Below are 19,173 nucleotides of genomic sequence, written 5' to 3'. Positions count from 1 at the left end.
TTAGAAAGCACTGTCCACAACATCCACAAGGACCATGTTTTCCACTCAGTTTCAACCTGTTGTTGAACTTCTTTCTTCAAACTGATCAATCACAGTGAGGTGAGTTTTAAAAGCACATACTGTTTTGAAGATAAGTGTTTGATGTGATTTTCGATTGCATTTGCATTGATGTCAGAGTGGTTAAAGGAACAGTAGAGCCCTGAGTACCAGGCCATTAGCAACCTGATGATCATTAGTGAGTTGGGTAGTACTAACACGTCCAGAGAGCATAAGAGGAGAATGACTGCCGGCGTGGTGGTAATACGGTCACGCAACAGCCCTACGCACTACCCTCTGTAGCGCCTTGCAGTCGGATGCCAAGCAGTTGTCATACCAAGTGGTGATGCAGCCAGTCAAGATGTTCTTGATGCTGCAGCTGTAGAACTTTTTGAGGATCTGAGGGCCCATGCAAAATCTTTTCAGCCTCCTGAGGGGGAAGAGGCGTTGTCGTGCCCTCTTCACGACTGTGTTGGTGTGTTTGGACCATGATAGATCCTTAGTGATGTGGACACCGCGGAACTCGAAGCTCTCGTCCGCTCCACTACAGCCCTGTCGATGTGGATGGGGGTGTGCTTGGCCCTTCGTTTCCTGTAGTCCACGATCAGCTCCTTTGTCTTACTGACGTTGAGGGAGAGGTTGTTGTTGGTGATCAGGCCTACCACCGTTGTGTCGTCGGCAAACTTAATGATGGTGTTGGAGTTGTGTGCGGCCACGCAGTCGTGGGTGAAAAGGGAGTACAGGAGGGGACTAAGCACACACCCCTGAGTGGCCCCCGTGTTGAGGGTCAGCGTGGCGGATGTGTCGTTGTCTACCCTCACCACCTGGAGTTAATGTCTGTGTTAGCCCCCGTGGCAACCTGCACTAAACTAGGTCATCCTAACTACCATACAATTACACACACAGGAAATCACACCAGCAGTGTTTTCCATAGCTCTGCTCCACTCTGCTGTGCCAGGGAAGGCTTTATTACAGGGTTTATGCAGAGTTTAGAGCTTCCAAAACTATTCTAGAGCTCTACTGGATCTCCATGTATTAACCAACATCAAGGCAGGATACGAGACAAGACCAGACATGTAGGCCCCTATGTGCGTGTGAGCATGTGTGTATGTGTGCGTGCATGTTCCTTGTGTGTGTGTGCATGTATGCATGTAGAGGAAAGTGTGTGAGTATGTGTGTGTGTGTGTGTGTGCACGTACATGTGTGTCTAAATGTGCACGTGTGTGTACTCACATGGTCCCTCATCTCCTGCTCCACAGTAGGTGACATCATGACGACACAGACAATGGTGACCAGGAGGAAGTAGAGGACATACATGAAGCGTGTTGATGTGGACTGCTTGATCTTAGGACAGCAGCCACAGCAACAGGAGCAGGCTGCCGAGCCACAGCAGCACGCCAGCTACACCAGGAAAGAAGAGAAGACATAGACATTAATACTTACAGTATACTTTTATTATGCATGCTCAATAACAACATTATGGCCCGGTTTCCTGGACACAGAGTAAGCCTCTCCGAGAAGGAGATTCTCCATTGAGATTTAGGATTCTCCAATGAGATTTAAGATTATTAATTGAGCATGCTTTTCACTCCAGGACTAGGCTTAATCTGTGTCTGGTAAACCAAACCGCCCCCTTAAGATTTAAACTAAAGCCAGTCACTGCTGCTAACAACTCTGTATTTGTCAGTCAAATCACACTCTCCTGTGCTCCTGTGTCCCCCCCCCAGCTCCGTTGATGCCAGGCTATGACCAGGAGACTCCCCTGAACCAGACAGACAGCACGGTCACTGTCCTGCTGAAGCCTGCCCAGAGCCGAGGCGCCCCTGTCAGGTAGGCCTATTCACACGTCAAACAGCCCTACACACACGCATGTCGCACACACATGAACACACACACCAATTAACACCCTGCCCTCACTCCCGCCACTGTCCTCCTCTCCTCCTCTCGCTCCCACAATTTATTTCACCCCACAAATGGCCCTCGCTAGCCACCAACAGGAAAATGCACAGAGAGAGAGAAAGAAAGCCGTTGATGCAGCCAAAAAGTTGTTGAGCAGGAATCTCAGGAGTTGTGGCTGGTTGACAGGGGTTAGAGGAGTTTGAGTAGATCCCTGGCTGGTAGTGTGTAATGTTGTGAATTGTTAGATACTACCGCACTGTTGGAACTACGAACACAAGCATTTCGCTACACCCGCAATAACAGACCAGTGCGCCATAGCCAATCAGCGATACAGTAGGCCTATATGCAAATAAGCCATTTGCCACACGGGCCTGCCATCATTCACTTTGAACTGGACTGTGTGTTTACAGGCAGTAGCAACAGCGCGACTTTAGATCATTAGAAAGCATTCGCCAAAAGCCACAAAATACCGAATGGATTCCTTCAAATATGTAAATCCCACGGGAGTCCTTTTATATTTGGGAACTTTACAGTCCTATTGATCAAACAACCATGAACAGGTAGGCTATCTCTTCCTCAGTTGACTATTTACATAAACAACAACAATATCAACAACTAATGTTAGCCAGAGTGAGATTAGCTCAAATCTAATGAGGGAACAGTAGATAAACCCTCTGAAACTGTTTTAGCTTGTAGTAGGCCGTCAAAATTGCACTGATAAACGATGGGGAATAGTAGCCTGCTCACTCTTCTTCAGCTTGCCTGCCAATGCTTGCTTGTCCCAACCCACGTTTTGACAACTGAATGGGAACATGCCTGCCTGCCAGCCCATTTGATCGATGCCAAAATAAATTTAATTGAGGCCTCCCGAGTGGCGCAGCAGTCTAAGGCACTCCATCGCAGTGCTTGAGGTATCACTACAGACCTGGGTTCGATCCCAGGCTGTGTCACAACCAGCCACGTTGACTTACTTGTGATCATTGCCCTTGCTAGTTTGATTGTATTGAACTTCCCAGCTTTAGTTTGCTACATTTGTCAGTTTTTGTCCAAAATAGTCATTGAAATTGAAACCGTGCATCCCAAATGGCTGGAGGCAGCAAACAATGTACCAGGGCCCGGTTTCCCAAAAGCATCTTAAAGCTAAGTTCATCGTTAGAACCTTTGTAAGAGCATCTTTACATTTCCGAGCCGTTTCCCAAAACCGTCTTTATTAACGTTGCACTCGTAATCTAACACCTGCCTCAGACCACTCATCGAACAGCTAAGTGCGTCATTAGATCACCATTTGCCCTCCCGTGTCACTTTACACACAAGAAATCTTCACTAAACATAGAATGAAGATGTGTATCTGTCTCTCTGTGACCGCTGAAAACGTCATAGTTGTATATAAATAGCCAAAAAAGTTTGCAATGTTATAAACAAGCGAAGCAAGGATACATTTTTAAAAAATGAAAACCGAGATAACCGATTATTTTTATTTTTTTTCTTATTTTTTAGGGGGGGGAATGGATCAGCTTAATATTGCAGATAGATTGTATCTTCTATCAATGTAATTGTCTGCATCACTTCCAATCCCCCATGTTTTTTTATATATATATAAACTCCCCTTTATTACTTTTCAACCCCGCCATCCTTTCCCTACTTGGAGTAAATTAGTGAACAACAATGCCCAGGCCTCTACTTCCGGTCTATACTTACTATCTACACCTTATGGACAGAGTTAATTTTACAATAATTCTATTATATATATATATTTTTTGCTCCTGAACTTCTTCTACTCTCAACCTCTCCGATCATTTTCATGATGTCCATCCGGTTTGCTTCTATATGCCATATCTTTCTAACTGTGCTCTTTCCCAAAAGCTCCCAACATACAACCTATATACTTATTATGGACACAGTATGCTTACATTATTAGTTATCTTTGTTATTATTTGTTGTTATTTGTTATTAGTCCCATCCTTCAACTCTATTCAATACCTCCCATCTATCTCTTAACACCATCCATATACAGTGGGGGAAAAAAGTATTTAGTCAGCCACCAATTGTGCAAGTTCTCCCACTTAAAAAGATGAGAGAGGCCTGTAATTTTTATCATAGGTACACTTCAACTATGACAGACAAAATGAGAAAGAAAAATCCAGAAAATCACATTGTAGGATTTTTAATGAATTTATTTGCAAATTATGGTGGAAAATAAGTATTTGGTCACCTACAAACAAGCAAGATTTCTGGCTCTCACAGACCTGTAACTTCTTCTTTAAGAGGCTCCTCTGTCCTCCACTCGTTACCTGTATTAATGGCACCTGTTTGAACTTGTTATCAGTATAAAAGACACCTGTCCACAACCTCAAACAGTCACACTCCAAACTCCACTATGGCCAAGACCAAAGAGCTGTCAAAGGACACCAGAAACAAAATTGTAGACCTGCACCAGGCTGGGAAGACTGAATCTGCAATAGGTAAGCAGCTTGGTTTGAAGAAATCGACTGTGGGAGCAATTATTAGGAAATGGAAGACATACAAGACCACTAATAATCTCCCTCGATCTGGGGCTCCACGCAAGATCTCACCCCGTGGGGTCAAAATGATCACAAGAACGGTGAGCAAAAATCCAGAACCACACGGGGGGACCTAGTGAATGACCTGCAGAGAGCTGGGACCAAAGTAACAAAGCCTACCATCAGTAACACACTACGCCGCCAGGGACTCAAATCCTGCAGTGCAAGACGTGTCCCCCTGCTTAAGCCAGTACATGTCCAGGCCCGTCTGAAGTTTGCTAGAGTACATTTGGATGATCCAGGAGAGGATTGGGAGAATGTCATATGGTCAGATGAAACCAAAATAGAACTTTTTGGTAAAAACTCAACTCGTCGTGTTTGGAGGACAAAGAATGCTGAGTTGCATCCAAAGAACACCATACGTACTATGAAGCATGGGGGTGGAAACATCATGCTTTGGGGCTGTTTTTCTGCAAAGGGACCAGGACGACTGATCCGTGTAAAGGAAAGAATGAATGGGGCCATGTATCGTGAGATTTTGAGTGAAAACCTTGTTCCATCAGCAAGGGCATTGAAGATGAAACGTGGCTGGGTCTTTCAGCATGACAATGATCCCAAACTCACCGCCCGGGCAACGAAGGAGTGGCTTCGTAAGAAGCATTTCAAGGTCCTGGAGTGGCCTAGCCAGTCTCCAGATCTCAACCCCATAGAAAATATTTGGAGGGAGTTGAAAGTCCGTGTTGCCCAGCAACAGCCCCAAAACATCACTGCTCTAGAGGAGATCTGCATGGAGGAATGGGCCAAAATACCAGCAACAGTGTGTGAAAACCTTGTGAAGACTTACAGAAAACGTTTGACCTGTGTCATTTGCCAACAAAGGGTATATTACAAAGTATTGAGAAACTTTTGTTATTGACCAAATACTTATTTTCCACCATAATTTGCAAATAAATTCATAGAAAATCCTACAATATGATTTTCTGGATTTTTTTTCTTCTGATTTTGTCTGTCATAGTTGACGTGTACCTATGATGAAAATTACAGGCCTCTCTCATCTTTTTAAGTGGGAGAACTTGCACAACTGGTGGCTGACTAAATACTTTTTTTCCCCACTGTAGGATTTCTATTTGCCATATATATTTCAACCGTACTGTGATGTTTTACAAAAGTTCTGAACCTTTCTCTTCTCATTGCTTCTACAGATTGTGAATTAAAAATAAACATTTTTGCTAAAAGTATTATTATATTATTGATTGATTGACTATGACTTTTCAGATCACCCAGTAATGCTATCTGCAAGGTTAGCTCCAGGTAAATATTGCAATCCTTTAGCCATTCCTGGAACTGTGTCCAAAAACAAGCTACAAATGGACAGAACCAAAACAAATGATCTAATGATTCTGTCTCTTCACAGCAAAATCTGCAGAGCTGGGAAGATTGTATCCCCCATATAAATAACATTCTATTGGTAGCAAGAATTTTATATAATAATTTAAATTGAAAGATTCTAATTTTTGAATCCGGTGTCGTTTTGCGTGTCAGTTCATAAACACTATGCCATGGGATCGGTACGTCAAAGATCTCTTCCCAACTATTTTGCAATCTATATGGGACGGCTGTCAATCCTTTGGTCCTTTAGTGAAACTGATATACTTTTTTATTTATCACAGTTTTCCTTAACCAATTATGTTCTTTAATGCAAGGCCGACAGACAAGTTCCTTACTTTCTCCCCCTTCCACTTTCCTCTTCCACTTTTGCGGTAAGGCTGCAATTATTTGGTTGTAATTTTGGGTAGAGCAGACATTTCCATATGTTTTTGTTAGCTGCATGTGCGACATAACTCCACCAGTCCTACCGATGATATCATTTACGAAGATTATACCTTTTTTAATCATTCTGTCAAAAAATAAAGGTTTTTTGTCAATTAGTATATTTGAATTTAACCACAATATTTGTTGCATTATTTGTTCTGTCGTTTCTGGAGGATTAAATTGAAATTGCAACCAACTTTCTATGGCTTGTTTTAGAAATAGTGATATTTGGGAGATTATTTCCTTTTCAAATAACTGAAAGTGAGAGGTTGTAATCTGAATAAAGGGAAAAAGGCCTTTCTTGAACATTGGGTGAGACAATCTTTCTAATTTGCTTGAGAACCAGTTCGGATTTAAGTATAACTTTTGTATGGGGTGGCAGGTAGCTTAGTGGTTAAGAGCGTAGTGCCAGTAATCGAAAGGTCGCTGGTTCTAATCCCCGAGCCGACTAGGTGAAAAATCTGTCAATGTGCCCTTGAGCAAGGCACTTAACCCTAATTGCTCCTGTAAGTCGCTCTGGATAAGAGCGTCTGCTAAATGACTAAAATGTAATGTAATGTAAATGTATGACTGAAGCTTTTAGTGATAGGTCTAATGCTTTAATATTTAATAATTTCTGTCCTCCGAATTCATATTCATTATATAAATATGCCCTTTTAATTTTGTCTGGCTTGCCGTTCCAAATAAAATGGAATATTTTTTTCTCATATAATTTCAAAAACTGTTCGCTAGGCGTAGGCAAGACCATAAGCAAATAGGTAAACTGGGATAATACTAAAGAGTTAATCAGGGTGATTTTTCCACAAATTGACAGGTATTTTCCTTTCCATGGTAGTAAGATCTTATCTATTTTTGCTAACTTTCTATTAAAATGTATTGAAGTGAGATCATTTATTTCCTTTGGGATATGTATTCCGAGTATATCCACATCACCATCAGACCATTTTATTGGTAAACTACATGGTAATGTAAAAATTGTATTTTTTAGTGATCCAATACGTAATATAGTACATTTGTCATAATTTGGTTGTAATCCAGAGAGGTTAGAAAATGTATCTAGATCCTCTATGAGGCTGTGGAGGGATTCTAGTTGTGGATTTAAAAGAAAACATGAATCATCAGCGTACAATGACACCTTTGTTTTTAAGCCCTGTATTTCTAATCCTCTGATATTATTATTGGATCTGATTTTAATAGCTAACATCTCGATGGCCACAATAAATAGATATGCCGATAGTGGACAACCTTGTTTCACTCCTCTTGACAGTTTAAAACTTTCTGAGAAATAGCCATTATTTACTATTTTACACCTAGGGTTACTATACATGATTTTGACCCATTTTATAAGAGATTCTCCAAAATTGAAATGCTCCAGGCATTTATATATAAACCCCAGTCGAACTTTATCAAATGCCTTTTCGAAGTCTGCTATGAATAGCAGGCCTGGTTTCCCATATTTTCCATAGTGTTCTATTGTTTCCAATACTTGCCTTATATTATATCCAATGTATCTTCTATGTAGAAAACCTGTCTGAAGCAAGGATACATTTAAAAAAAATGAAAACCGAGATAACCAAATTATATAATAGCTCGATTATTAGGCTACAATGATTTGTTGAGCAATTACGGAAACTATTGTCATCATATCCTACTTTTAGGTCACGTTGATATTTTCTATAGCGAATGAGGGAATGAGCGATTTTGACTTTGGCTTTATTAATTCTTGCTCACAGTTTACACAAACTGAAGAAATGCAGAATGTACATAATCAAACATTGCATTCAAAATAACATGAGAAAACACTTAGAGTACATAACACATGGCAAACATAATACAAACACTTAAATACATAACAGGCTAGAGAACATTTCTTCTCTTGATGGGAAAAGAAAAATTAAGATGACTTTGAATAGCCATAAATCATTTAAGAGCTACAGCGAGCTCTTTAGCCTATATTCTGGAATTATTTTCAGCACGGGACAGCTCCTGTTATGACACAGTTAAGTCTCACTTTATAAGGAGTGCAGTGTGTGGTGTTTTAGGAAATGGGTATGGCATCTTTGGACGTTACTTTTACGATGCATTGTTAAAACACTCGTAAGCTTAAGTTCCATCGCTATCGGGAAACCGGCCCTGGCCAGCTGTGATTTACAACCAATATTTGTTGGACTACCAAGAAATGTATTGGTGAATTATATGAATCACGCATTGAACTGCATCCATCTATTCTGCCAACAACGTCATAGATTTTTTTGGTCATAAAATTGGTTTTGTTGCATAAACTAGGAATTTGATATTTTTTACTGATATTATGATTGTCTGTTTGTTTCATATCTATAAAGTAGTTAAAACACTGTCAGTTCCACTTTAAGACTGTATCATATCAGAGAGACAGGACAGCAGGGGACAGGCATGGGAGGGGGAAAAGGATGTATGTGCACAGAGACGGAAGGAGAGCAGGAAACAGCGGCCTGTTTTTGTTTCCTATACTGAAGCCAACTCAGACCCCCCTAACCTCACCACAGCTGTGTGTGTTCTGTAGGATTTAGGGCCACTGGGAATCTTATGACTATGGAAGGGAATGGCAAGGGTGGGGTTCCACTAGAGTGGAAGAGTAGAGGTTCTGAGTATGGTGTATAATTATCCAGTTCAGAAATAGAAGACAATGCCTCTGCTTATGAGAGCAGTAAGACAGATTATCCGGAAGAACAGTCCATTTGTGTGGAGAGTGATGGCTTCAGAGGCATCAGTGTCAACAGCGTGGGTCTAAAATGCGTAGGAGAATCTGCATAAAAACGATGAATGAACAGGCTGACAGTTTGACAGACACACAGGCCATTATTTTAGTAAGCGTAAATTGTATTCTACATTTCTCACACCCACCGATCCTTTCAGATGCAGGAGTGTAGGGCTAGTAAGGAAGGTGTCGTGGAGGAGGGGCTGGGGGGAGTGTGTACTGTGCAGGGTATTGGGTAGAGGTAGGGAGTTGATTTGGGACTGGGCAGTAGGCCTATATCCTCTACTAAACTACACAGGTCTAAATGGGATTAGTTCCTCTCTTTGATAAGAATGAATTAGGCAACACAGACTCAAGTAGAGGATTAGAAAAATGGTTGTGTGGGTGTTGGCTGTCTTTAGTGAGAGTGTATTTAGCGGTTCAGCTAATCTAATAGAGCCAGTGTGTGTAAACGCTCTAATACTAACACAGTGGACACACACTAAGGGGGCTAGAGGAGCTAACCGGGGCTAACTGAATAGCTAGCTACTGTGCTGAGGCATTCCACTGCACACAGAGAAAATGGCGATGCCATGACAACCAACTTTGACCCTCCCCTCCCACCCACAGCACACCAACCCCCACTGTGACTCAACCCTAGCTGGACCCTAGGGGCAATGAGAACTCTCTCCCTCTAGTTATTTCTGTTATGCTATCCCTCTCTCACTTCCTCCCCCCTCTCTACCACCCTCTCATCCTCTTCCCTTTATTTGACCTCCCCATTTCTTTCTCGATTCTCTCTCTCTCTCCTCCCCATCTCGTTCTCTCTCTCATATCCTTCAGCTGTCGCAGGGGTTAGGGGTGAAAGGGGATAGCCCCCTCTCAGTCTAAAGGGGTTGGTAAACTAGAGACCCTGCCCTGTTGTGAACAAACAGACACACACACACCATCTTTCACAATCCTCTGTGTACAACTAGTGGGCCACTCAGTCTCAGAGCTTCAGTATAACAGGATGCTTGGCTTCCGATTCACTTCAGGAAATGAACACAAATCCCCATCGAGACTGAGAGAGTCAAACCACTTTTTGAAAACAATGGGCTAGCTAGTCCAGAAAACACACTGCATTTAGACTCACTTCAAAAACTGATTGAAAAGGAATGGATCAGCAGGTTGTCACATGAGTGTGTGAAACCCAAAGCTGGTCCCAGGTCAGGGGATATCTCTAACACTATGAGATAGGCTACCACTATAGAGTACCACAGTATGAGTCATAATACCCATAAAACCTAGCGGTCAAACAAGGAAATGGTTCCAATCATTTTTCCACCATTCATTTTTCCCATAAGGGATTTTAGAAACACTTAAAATAAGGGCTGTGTTTCGTGTAGGCTTACCCTGGCGTGACGTTTTGATAACCGTGTATACTGTATTCAGACCCCTTGACTTTTTCCACATTTTGTTACGTTACAGCCTTATTCTAAAATTGATTAAATAAAACAAAATCCTCAGCAATCTACACACAATACCCCATAATGACAAAGCAAAAACAGGATTTTAGAATTTTTTGCAAATGTATTAAAAATAAAAAACAGAAATACCTTATTTACATAAGTATTCAGACCATTTGCTATGAGACTCGAAATTGAGCTCAGGTGCATCCTGTTTCCATTGATCATCCTTGAGATGTTTCTACAACTTTATTGGAGTCCACCTGTGGTATATTCAATTGATTGGATATGATTTGGAAAGCTACACACCTGTCTATATAAGGTCCCACATTTCTGCAGCATTGAAGGTCCCCAAGAACACCGTGGCCTCCATCATTCTTAAACAGAAGAAGTTTGGAACCACCAAGACTCTTCCTAGAGCTGGCCGCCTGGCCAAACTGAGCAATCGGGGGAGATGGGCCTTGGTCAGGGAGGTGACCAAGAACCGGTGGTCCTCTGTAGCTCAGCTGGTAGAGCACGGCGCTTGTAACGCCAAGGTATTGGGTTCGATCCCTGGGACCACCCATACACAAAAAATGTATGCACGCATGACTGTAAGTCGCTTTGGATAAAAGCGTCTGCTAAATGGCATATTTAATTTAACCTGATGGTCACTCTGACAGAGCTCTAGAGTTCATCTGTGGAGATGGAAGAACCTTCCAGAAGGACAACCATCTCTGCAGCACTCCACCAATCAGGCCTTTATGGTAGAGTGGCCAGACAGAAGCCACTCCTCAGTAAATGGCACGACAGCCCTCTTGGGAGTTTGCCAAAAGGCACTTAAAGACTCTCAGACCATGAGAAACAAGATTCTCTGGTCTGATGAAACCAAGATTGAACTCTTTGGCCTGAATGCCAAGCGTCATGTCTGGAGGAAACCTGGCACAATCCATACGGTGAAGCATGCTGGTGGCAGCATCATGCTGTGGGGGTGTTTTTCAGCGGCAGGTACTGGGAGATTAGTCAGGATCGAGGGAAAGATGAACCGAGCAAAGTACAGAGAGCAGAGCGCTCAGGACCTCAGACTGGGGTGAAGGTTCATCTTCCAACAGGACAACGACCCTAAGAACACAGGCAAGACAACGCAGGAGTGGCTTCGGGACAAGTCTCTGACTTTCCTTGAGTGGCCCAGCCAGAGCCCAGACTTGAACCCGATCGAACATCTCTGGAGAGACCTGAAAATAGCTGTGCAGCAATGCTCCCCATCCAACCTGACAGAGCTTGAGAGGATCTGCAGAGAAGAATAGGAGAAACTCCCCAAATACAGGTGTGCCAAGCTTGTAGCGTCATACCCAAGAAGACTCGAGGCTGTAATTGCTGCCAAAGGTGCTTCAACAAAGTACTGAGTAAAGGGTCTGAATACTTATGTAAATGTGATATTTCTGTTTTTTATTTGTAATAAATTAGCAAAAATTTCTAAAAACCTGTTTTTGCTTTGTCATTATGGGGTATTGTGTGTAGATTGATGAGGGAAAAAAACAATTTAATCAATTTTGAAATAAGTCTGTAACCTAACAAAATGTGGAAAAGGTCAAGGGGTCTGAATACTTTCCGAAGGCACTGTATCTCTCTAGGACAAGGTGACTTTTATCTATATGTTTGCCTGTATTTAACCCCCCAAAATGAAATGCTAATTAGCTGCTAATGTGGCTATCATAAAAAACTACAGGCACACACACACACGTGAGTCATGCTGCTGCTGACTCAGGGATGTTACTGTATCTACCTGAACACTACAGCTGCATCTGCAGCCAACAAGGCAGAGAGATTAAATCAGCCCATTCCCAAGACACACCCTCTCAAGTTACACACACTCTGTGTCCACAGAGAGAATGAGGAGGAAAGAGAGAAACAGAGAGGGTATGGCCACATATAGAAACCCAGGAAGACAAAGACAGAAGGCTGAGGCACACACACACTAACACACACATGCCTAGACACACACACACACACACATTGGATTACAGAGTTAGGAGCCAAAGCTAGGGTTGGTAAAGAGTAGAGCTAACCTAGTGCCCTTTCTTCCCTGATTGACAGCAACTATTCTGTCTTATCTGTATAGCTAGGCAGTTGCATGCACACTGCAAAAATGTATCACTGCACTGTTTCCTACACAAACAGACAGACACACAAGAGGAAGAAAGGAAGGCCCTAAAAATTGTCACGGACTGTTCTCTCTGCTACCGCTCAGCAAGCCGTACCAATGCACCAAGTCTGGAACCAAAAGGGCCCTGAAATGGGGACGTTGAGCAACCCAAGAGAAACAGAGGAAATGGGGACGTTGAGCAACCCAAGAGAAACAGAGGAAATGGGGACGTTGAGCAACCCAAGAGAAACAGAGGAAATGGGGACGTTGAGCAACCCAAGAGAAACAGAGGAAATGGGGACGTTGAGCAACCCAAGGGAAACAGAGGAAATGGGGACGTTGAGCAACCCAAGGGAAACAGAGGAAATGGGGACGTTGAGCAACCCAAGAGAAACAGAGGAAATGGGGACGTTGAGCAACCCAAGAGAAACAGAGAATATGGGGACGTTGAGCAACCCAAGAGAAACAGAGAATATGGGGACGTTGAGCAAACCAAGAGAAACAGAGGAAATGGGGACGTTGAGCAACCCAAGAGAAACAGAGGAAATGGGGACGTTGAGCAACCCAAGAGAAACAGAGGAAATGGGGAAGTTGAGCAACTCAAGAGAAACAGAGGAACTGGGGACGTTGAGCAACCCAAGAGAAACAGAGGAAATGGAACAAACAGAAGAAAAAAAAGCGACCCAGAGAAGCACAGTGATACAGACAGACAGTAGTACACAGAGGAAGAATGTAGTCCAGTCATAACACAGTGCTATCTGATCAACACAATATATTATCATTGCCTCTTACTCTCAGTTCTGGAACATAGCCACTTCTGTTATACACAGCCGTGTTTACCTTTGCCTCCAATAAAAACATATGCATAAAGAATTTATCTTATAATTGTGTTATAGACAATGTAATAGCTTTAGTTATATGGCAAACTTATATGTGTAGCAGATATTTTTTCATCCAAGATTGGATATCAATTATCAAATACATATAGGCCTATGCATGATGCAACATGCAGTCTCCTAGAGGGGTTGGGTTAAATGTGGAAAACACATTTCAGTTGAATGCATTCAGTTGTGCAACTGACTAGGTATCCCCCTTTCCCCTTCCCTTTCATTTGCTGACTGAAGCAGTGGGTTACACTCTCTCCCTCTCCTTTGATATCACTAGGCTGAACCCATTCCCATCAAGCAGACAGGCATTTCACAGGGTTTCATCATACTACTGTCTCTACACATCGACCCTCAGCTAGCTACAGCCCTAGCCAAACTCCCAACCACAACCCTAGGCTCTGAATGTGACCCTCATCGTAGCCTGTAAAACATTTCAGTTTCCAACTTAATTCAAATCCTCTAATGGCTGCACCTGTTACAAGGACAGTTAAAGGAGTAGTTCACTACTTTACAACTTCATCAAATCAAACCAAGCTTTATTTATACAGCACATTTCTGACGTGGAACGCAACAAAATGTGCTTACCTGGAAAAAACTAATAAAAACAATGAAAATAACAACTTAAATATTTACTACACAACAAATATAAGAGGATAAAAAACAAAATAATAACTATAAAAACGGAACGACTAAAAAGCACCCTAAGGAAAAACAAAGCTAAAAAGGTGTGTTTTAAGATCTCTTTTAAAAATGTGCACAGTTACGCCCCCCCTCAGGTTCTCTGGCAGGTTATTCCAGAGGCTGGGGGCATAGTAACTAAAGGCTGCCTCTCCATGCCTCTTGGTTCAAGGCTTTGGGATAGTTAAAAGGCCAGTGCCAGAGGAACTGAGGGACCTACTGGGTACATAACTTAAAAGCATGTCTGACATGTGATGTATTGGGGTGCACAATCGTGGATTGATTTAAAAAACAACAGAATCATCTTAAAATGAATTCTAAAACTAACAGGCAGCCAGTGCAAAGACCTTAAAACCGGTGTAATGTGTGCTCTCCGTCTGGTCTTGGTCAGTACCCGTGCTACAGAATTCTGTATGTTTTGCAGTTGACCAATGGCTTTCTTGGGTAGACCAGACAGGAGAGCATTACAGTAGTCAAGCCTGCTTGTAATAAACGCATGGATGAGTCTCTCTGTATCAGCCTGAGAGAGAAACGTCCGCACCTTGGCAATGTTCCTCAGGTGGTAAATAGCTATTTTGGTCACATTCCTAATGTGTGATTCGAAATTCTAAAATAACACCTAGGTTTTGTACCTGCTGTTTTATCTTCATTGCCCTTGAATTCAAATGTGCAGCCAGATTTGAATAGATTTCTAGTGATTTGGACATTATTTTGTAAAACATGCTCACATGCCCCCATCAGTTCCATTGATTGTTAGCTTATGGTGGCTAAGGTTAGCTGACGTTTGTAGTGGCTGTTTAAAGAAAAATTTACCATGGATTACAGTTTCTCTTGGCCCATAGACTACTTTCAGGGTGAGGAACCATCTAACACAGGGTTTCCCAAACTCAGTCCTCGGGACCCCAAAACGAGCACCCCTTGGGGTCCCGAGGACCGAGTTTGGGAAACGCTGATCTAACATCAAGTTGTAAAATAGTAATCTACTCCTTTAAGAAGCCAAGCCAATCAAAGGCCATAATATCCTGGTTTTGATCAGGGGTTTAGCTCAAGTCTCCCTCCTCCTGTGGAAGCCTGTACCTGTCTGTTTTCACAGCCAGGGGGGTTTTGAAGGAAGACCACCATAATCACTACATCTGTTGTTTCCTAAACGTGAAGCTATAGTCTATGAGCCAGGAGAGACTGAAAAACCCACGCTATGGCTTTGTTTACGTAGCCACGTTGGTTCAGAGGGAAACCTTCTGAAATTGTTCCAGTGTCAGATATCCCTGCCCCAGCGCTGACCTCAACTATTACAGGCTGAACTACCCTGCTGACCTGGGACCAGTGTCTGGCCTGAAGTGACAGATGACTGGATGTTTATTTTAGTCAGCTGCAGGTGTGTGCACGCGTGTGTCTGCCAGACTACTGCAGGTGTATGCTGAGTAAGTGTGTGACAACAGCGTGTCCCTATGTCTCATTGCTGTGTTTGCCACCATCCTGTTCTGTTTCCAACGTAGCTCAGAGTTACAATTAAGTCTATCGGAGACACCTCTCCGGTCCTGATTCTCTCTCTCATTCTACAGTTCCAGACCCGGACTACTTCTCTCCCTGTCCATCTACACCACTGTTTCTGGCCCTCTTCTGCCCAACTCTGGCAGTTTATCTCCGTCACTAATCTAATCCAAACAGCCAGCTCCCCACATTCAGCCAAGGAGGAAATGAACAGACCACCCGCTGACCACACACACAAATAAGATGGACACACACACGCATACACACAGTCAAAACAAACACAAATACACACACACACTCATACACATGTTGATGGGGACAACGCTAATGGGGGTCTGTGACAGGCAGGATTAGCGCATGGCCTGTGTAGCAGGACAATGTTGACTAAAGTGTTTCCTCTGGAGGAGAAGCTATTCAGTGTGGTTAGTTAGACTAGCAGGCAGTTATTGGACAATGCCAAAGACAAGGCCTATTCAATGGGACATTGAAGATCTCTGCATCACTGTGTTAAATCAGAACCACTTTTCTCACATACCAATATGAAGTTATATTAAACTAGATGTGTTAGTGGACTTTGGCTGGTAATTTATACATAAATTAGCCCCATAGTCTTTTCAGCCATAGAAGCTCTGCTCATCACCTAATGGCTTGGCCATATCATTCCCAAATAGCCTAAGCGAAAAAGTGAGGTTTATTGGATTACGCTCTGTGCTGGTCATGCGAACACAGATAATATAATTCCACTGGGAAAGAAGACACACAGAGACCTGCCCAAAACCTTTAGAACAACACAGCATTACGTCACTGGAAAAGTGTGAGATAGTTTCAAAAAAAGAATTGGATCAAGCCGGGCACAACGGCCAGGCTGTTTGCAGATGTAGCCAAGCGACAAATGTAGGAACTGAACGCAAATTAGTGTTACGAAAGCCGTCACGTTGTGTTAAACAGTGCGATGATACATTGTTTACAGTAGAACTGACATCGACAACACAAGCAACAATGTTGCCAGTTTACACAAATGTTACAGACTCGCATCCGATACAAATCATAACATCTTTGTAGCTGCATCGCGCGCTACTATACATTCTTGGGGGAAACTGTGGCTGGCTAGATTATCTTCGATGGTCATCCGCAAAGAATAGCTAGCTACAGTAACTAGCTAGCTAGCTTTTAGCCAACAGTTGGAAGCCACACACATTTCGTAAAATACAGAAATGAATTTAAACCTTAAATACGAAATCAAGAATAAAACAAAATTAGCTAACTAAATGTCGACATTGTACATCAAATATAGCCTACGCTACATTATGGTGGAGTTTAAATTGTTAGAAAAACCTATAACGTTCGCTGGTGGTGGTTTTTCCATAAACGTGCCGACTATAATATCAGTGAAAACCATACGTAGTTATTACTCACCTGCCCTATACAGCACGGAGTAGGTCTAAACATGTTGTTATAGTTGTCAAAAATGCCCTTTCAGAATTCAGCACACTTTTCCAGTTCGGGACAGACGGACGTTCTAGCATAGAATTCTACTCAGAGCGACTGCAGTACGTGTAGTGTCCATATCCAACCGATCTGTTCTTCCCCGTCTCTCTCTCTCTCCCTTGCTCTCTCTCTTTCTATCCCCCTCTCTCCTCCAACTGTTTTTACCGTGATGGCGTTACTTTCTACAGGCAGGTGCTCATCGCACAGACAAAATGCCACTGGAGCGTGACTCAAAGCGAGTAAGATGCCATAGTAGAGCTACTGTGTAATACATCAATATATGAAGCGTTATAAACAGTTAATATGCACGACAAAAAATATACTGAATGACTATGGCACATTTCATTTACAAGATTGACTTTTCTTCTTTCGTTTCTATCTCACTTCCGTTTTCGTCACATTGTTGGGTTCATATAGATTATATTCATGATAGTTGTACACTATTCTATGAAGGGGATATACAGCGCCTTCTTGATTTAATCCACATTTTGTTGTTACAGCCTGAATTCAAAATGGAATAAACATATTTTTTTATCGTTAATCTACACACAATACCCCATAATGACAAAGTGAAAACATGTTTTTAGAAATGTTTCCAAATGCATTGAAAATGAAATACAGAAATATCTAATTTCCATAAGTATTCACACCCCTGAGCCAATACTTTGTAGAGGCACCTTTGCCAGTGAATACAGCTGGGAGTCTTTCTGGTTAAGTCTCTAAGAGCTTTCCACACCTGTATTGTACAACATTTGCCCATTCTTGTTTTCAAAATTCTTCAAGCTCTGTAAAATTGGTTGTTGATCATTGCTAGACAACCATTTTCAGGTTTTGCCATATATTTTCAAGTAGATTTAAGCTGTACTTAATTTGTACATCGGGAGGTCCCGGAACACATACAGTGGGGAAAAAAAGTATTTAGTCAGCCACCAATTGTGCAAGTTCTCCCACTTAAAAAGATGAGAGAGGCCTGTAATTTTCATCATAGGTACACGTCAACTATGACAGACAAATTGAGAGAAAAAAATCCAGAAAATCACATTGTAGGATTTTTAATGAATTTATTTGCAAATTATGGTGGAAAATAAGTATTTGGTCACCTACAAACAAGCAAGATTTCTGTCTCTCACAGACCTGTAACTTCTTCTTTAAGAGGCTCCTCTGTCCTCCACTCGTTACCTGTATTAATGGCACCTGTTTGAACTTGTTATCAGTATAAAAGACACCTGTCCACAACCTCAAACAGTCACACTCCAAACTCCACTATGGCCAAGACCAAAGAGCTGTCAAAGGACACCAGAAATAAAATTGTAGACCTTCACCAGGCTGGGAAGACTGAATCTGCAATAGGTAAGCAGCTTGGTTTGAAGAAATCAACTGTGGGAGCAATTATTAGGAAATGGAAGACATACAAGACCACTGATAATCTCCCTCGATCTGGGGCTCCACGCAAGATCTCACCCCGTGGGGTCAAAATGATCACAAGAACGGTGAGCAAAAATCCCAGAACCACACAGGGGGACCTAGTGAATGACCTGCAGAGAGCTGGGACCAAAGTAACATAGCCTACCATCAGTAACACACTACGCCGCCAGGGACTCAAATCCTGCAGTGCCAGATGTGTCCCCCTGCTTAAGCCAGTACATGTCCAGGCCCGTCTGAAGTTTGCTAGAGTGCATTTGGATGATCCAGAAGAGGATTGGGAGAATGTCATATGGTCAGATGAAACCAAAATATAACTTTTTGGTAAAAACTCAACTCGTCGTATTTGGAGGACAAAGAATGCTGAGTTGCATCCAAATAACACCATACCTACTGTGTAGCATGGGGGTGGAAACATCATGCTTTGGGGCTGTTTTTCTGCAAAGGGACCAGGATGACTGATCCGTGTAAAGGAAAGAATGAATGGGGCCATGTATCGTGAGATTTTGAGTGAAAACCTCCTTCCATCAGCAAGGGCATTGAAGATGAAACGTGGCTGGGTCTTTCAGCATGACAATGATCCCAAACACACCGCCCGGGCAACGAAGGAGTGGCTTCATAAGAAGCATTTCAAGGTCCTGGAGTGGCCTAGCCAGTCTCCAGATCTCAA

The 19,173-nt window shown here is 42.5% G+C and overlaps 1 protein-coding gene across 1 annotated transcript in view; it reads right to left on the bottom strand.

Moving 5' to 3' along the window:
* LOC311144265 (serine incorporator 5-like) overlaps positions 1-17,194 on the bottom strand; it is a 35,435-nt gene extending 18,241 nt beyond the window's left edge. Inside the window, exons 1-2 of the mRNA XM_084180276.1 lie at positions 17,010-17,194; positions 1,270-1,437 (exon numbers count right to left, since the gene is read on the bottom strand). Coding sequence (XP_084036402.1) covers positions 1,270-1,437; positions 17,010-17,042 — 201 coding nt within the window. The 5' untranslated portion in view covers positions 17,043-17,194. The remainder of the gene's footprint in view (positions 1-1,269; positions 1,438-17,009) is intronic.
* Positions 17,195-19,173: the final 1,979 nt, after the last annotated feature.

This window comes from Coregonus lavaretus (genome assembly GCF_964263955.1).
Source record: "Coregonus lavaretus genome assembly, chromosome: 17".
Taxonomy (NCBI): domain Eukaryota; kingdom Metazoa; phylum Chordata; class Actinopteri; order Salmoniformes; family Salmonidae; genus Coregonus; species Coregonus lavaretus.
The sequence above is the reverse complement of the archived record's forward strand: the minus strand, read 5'-3'. Positions and strand labels throughout refer to the sequence as shown.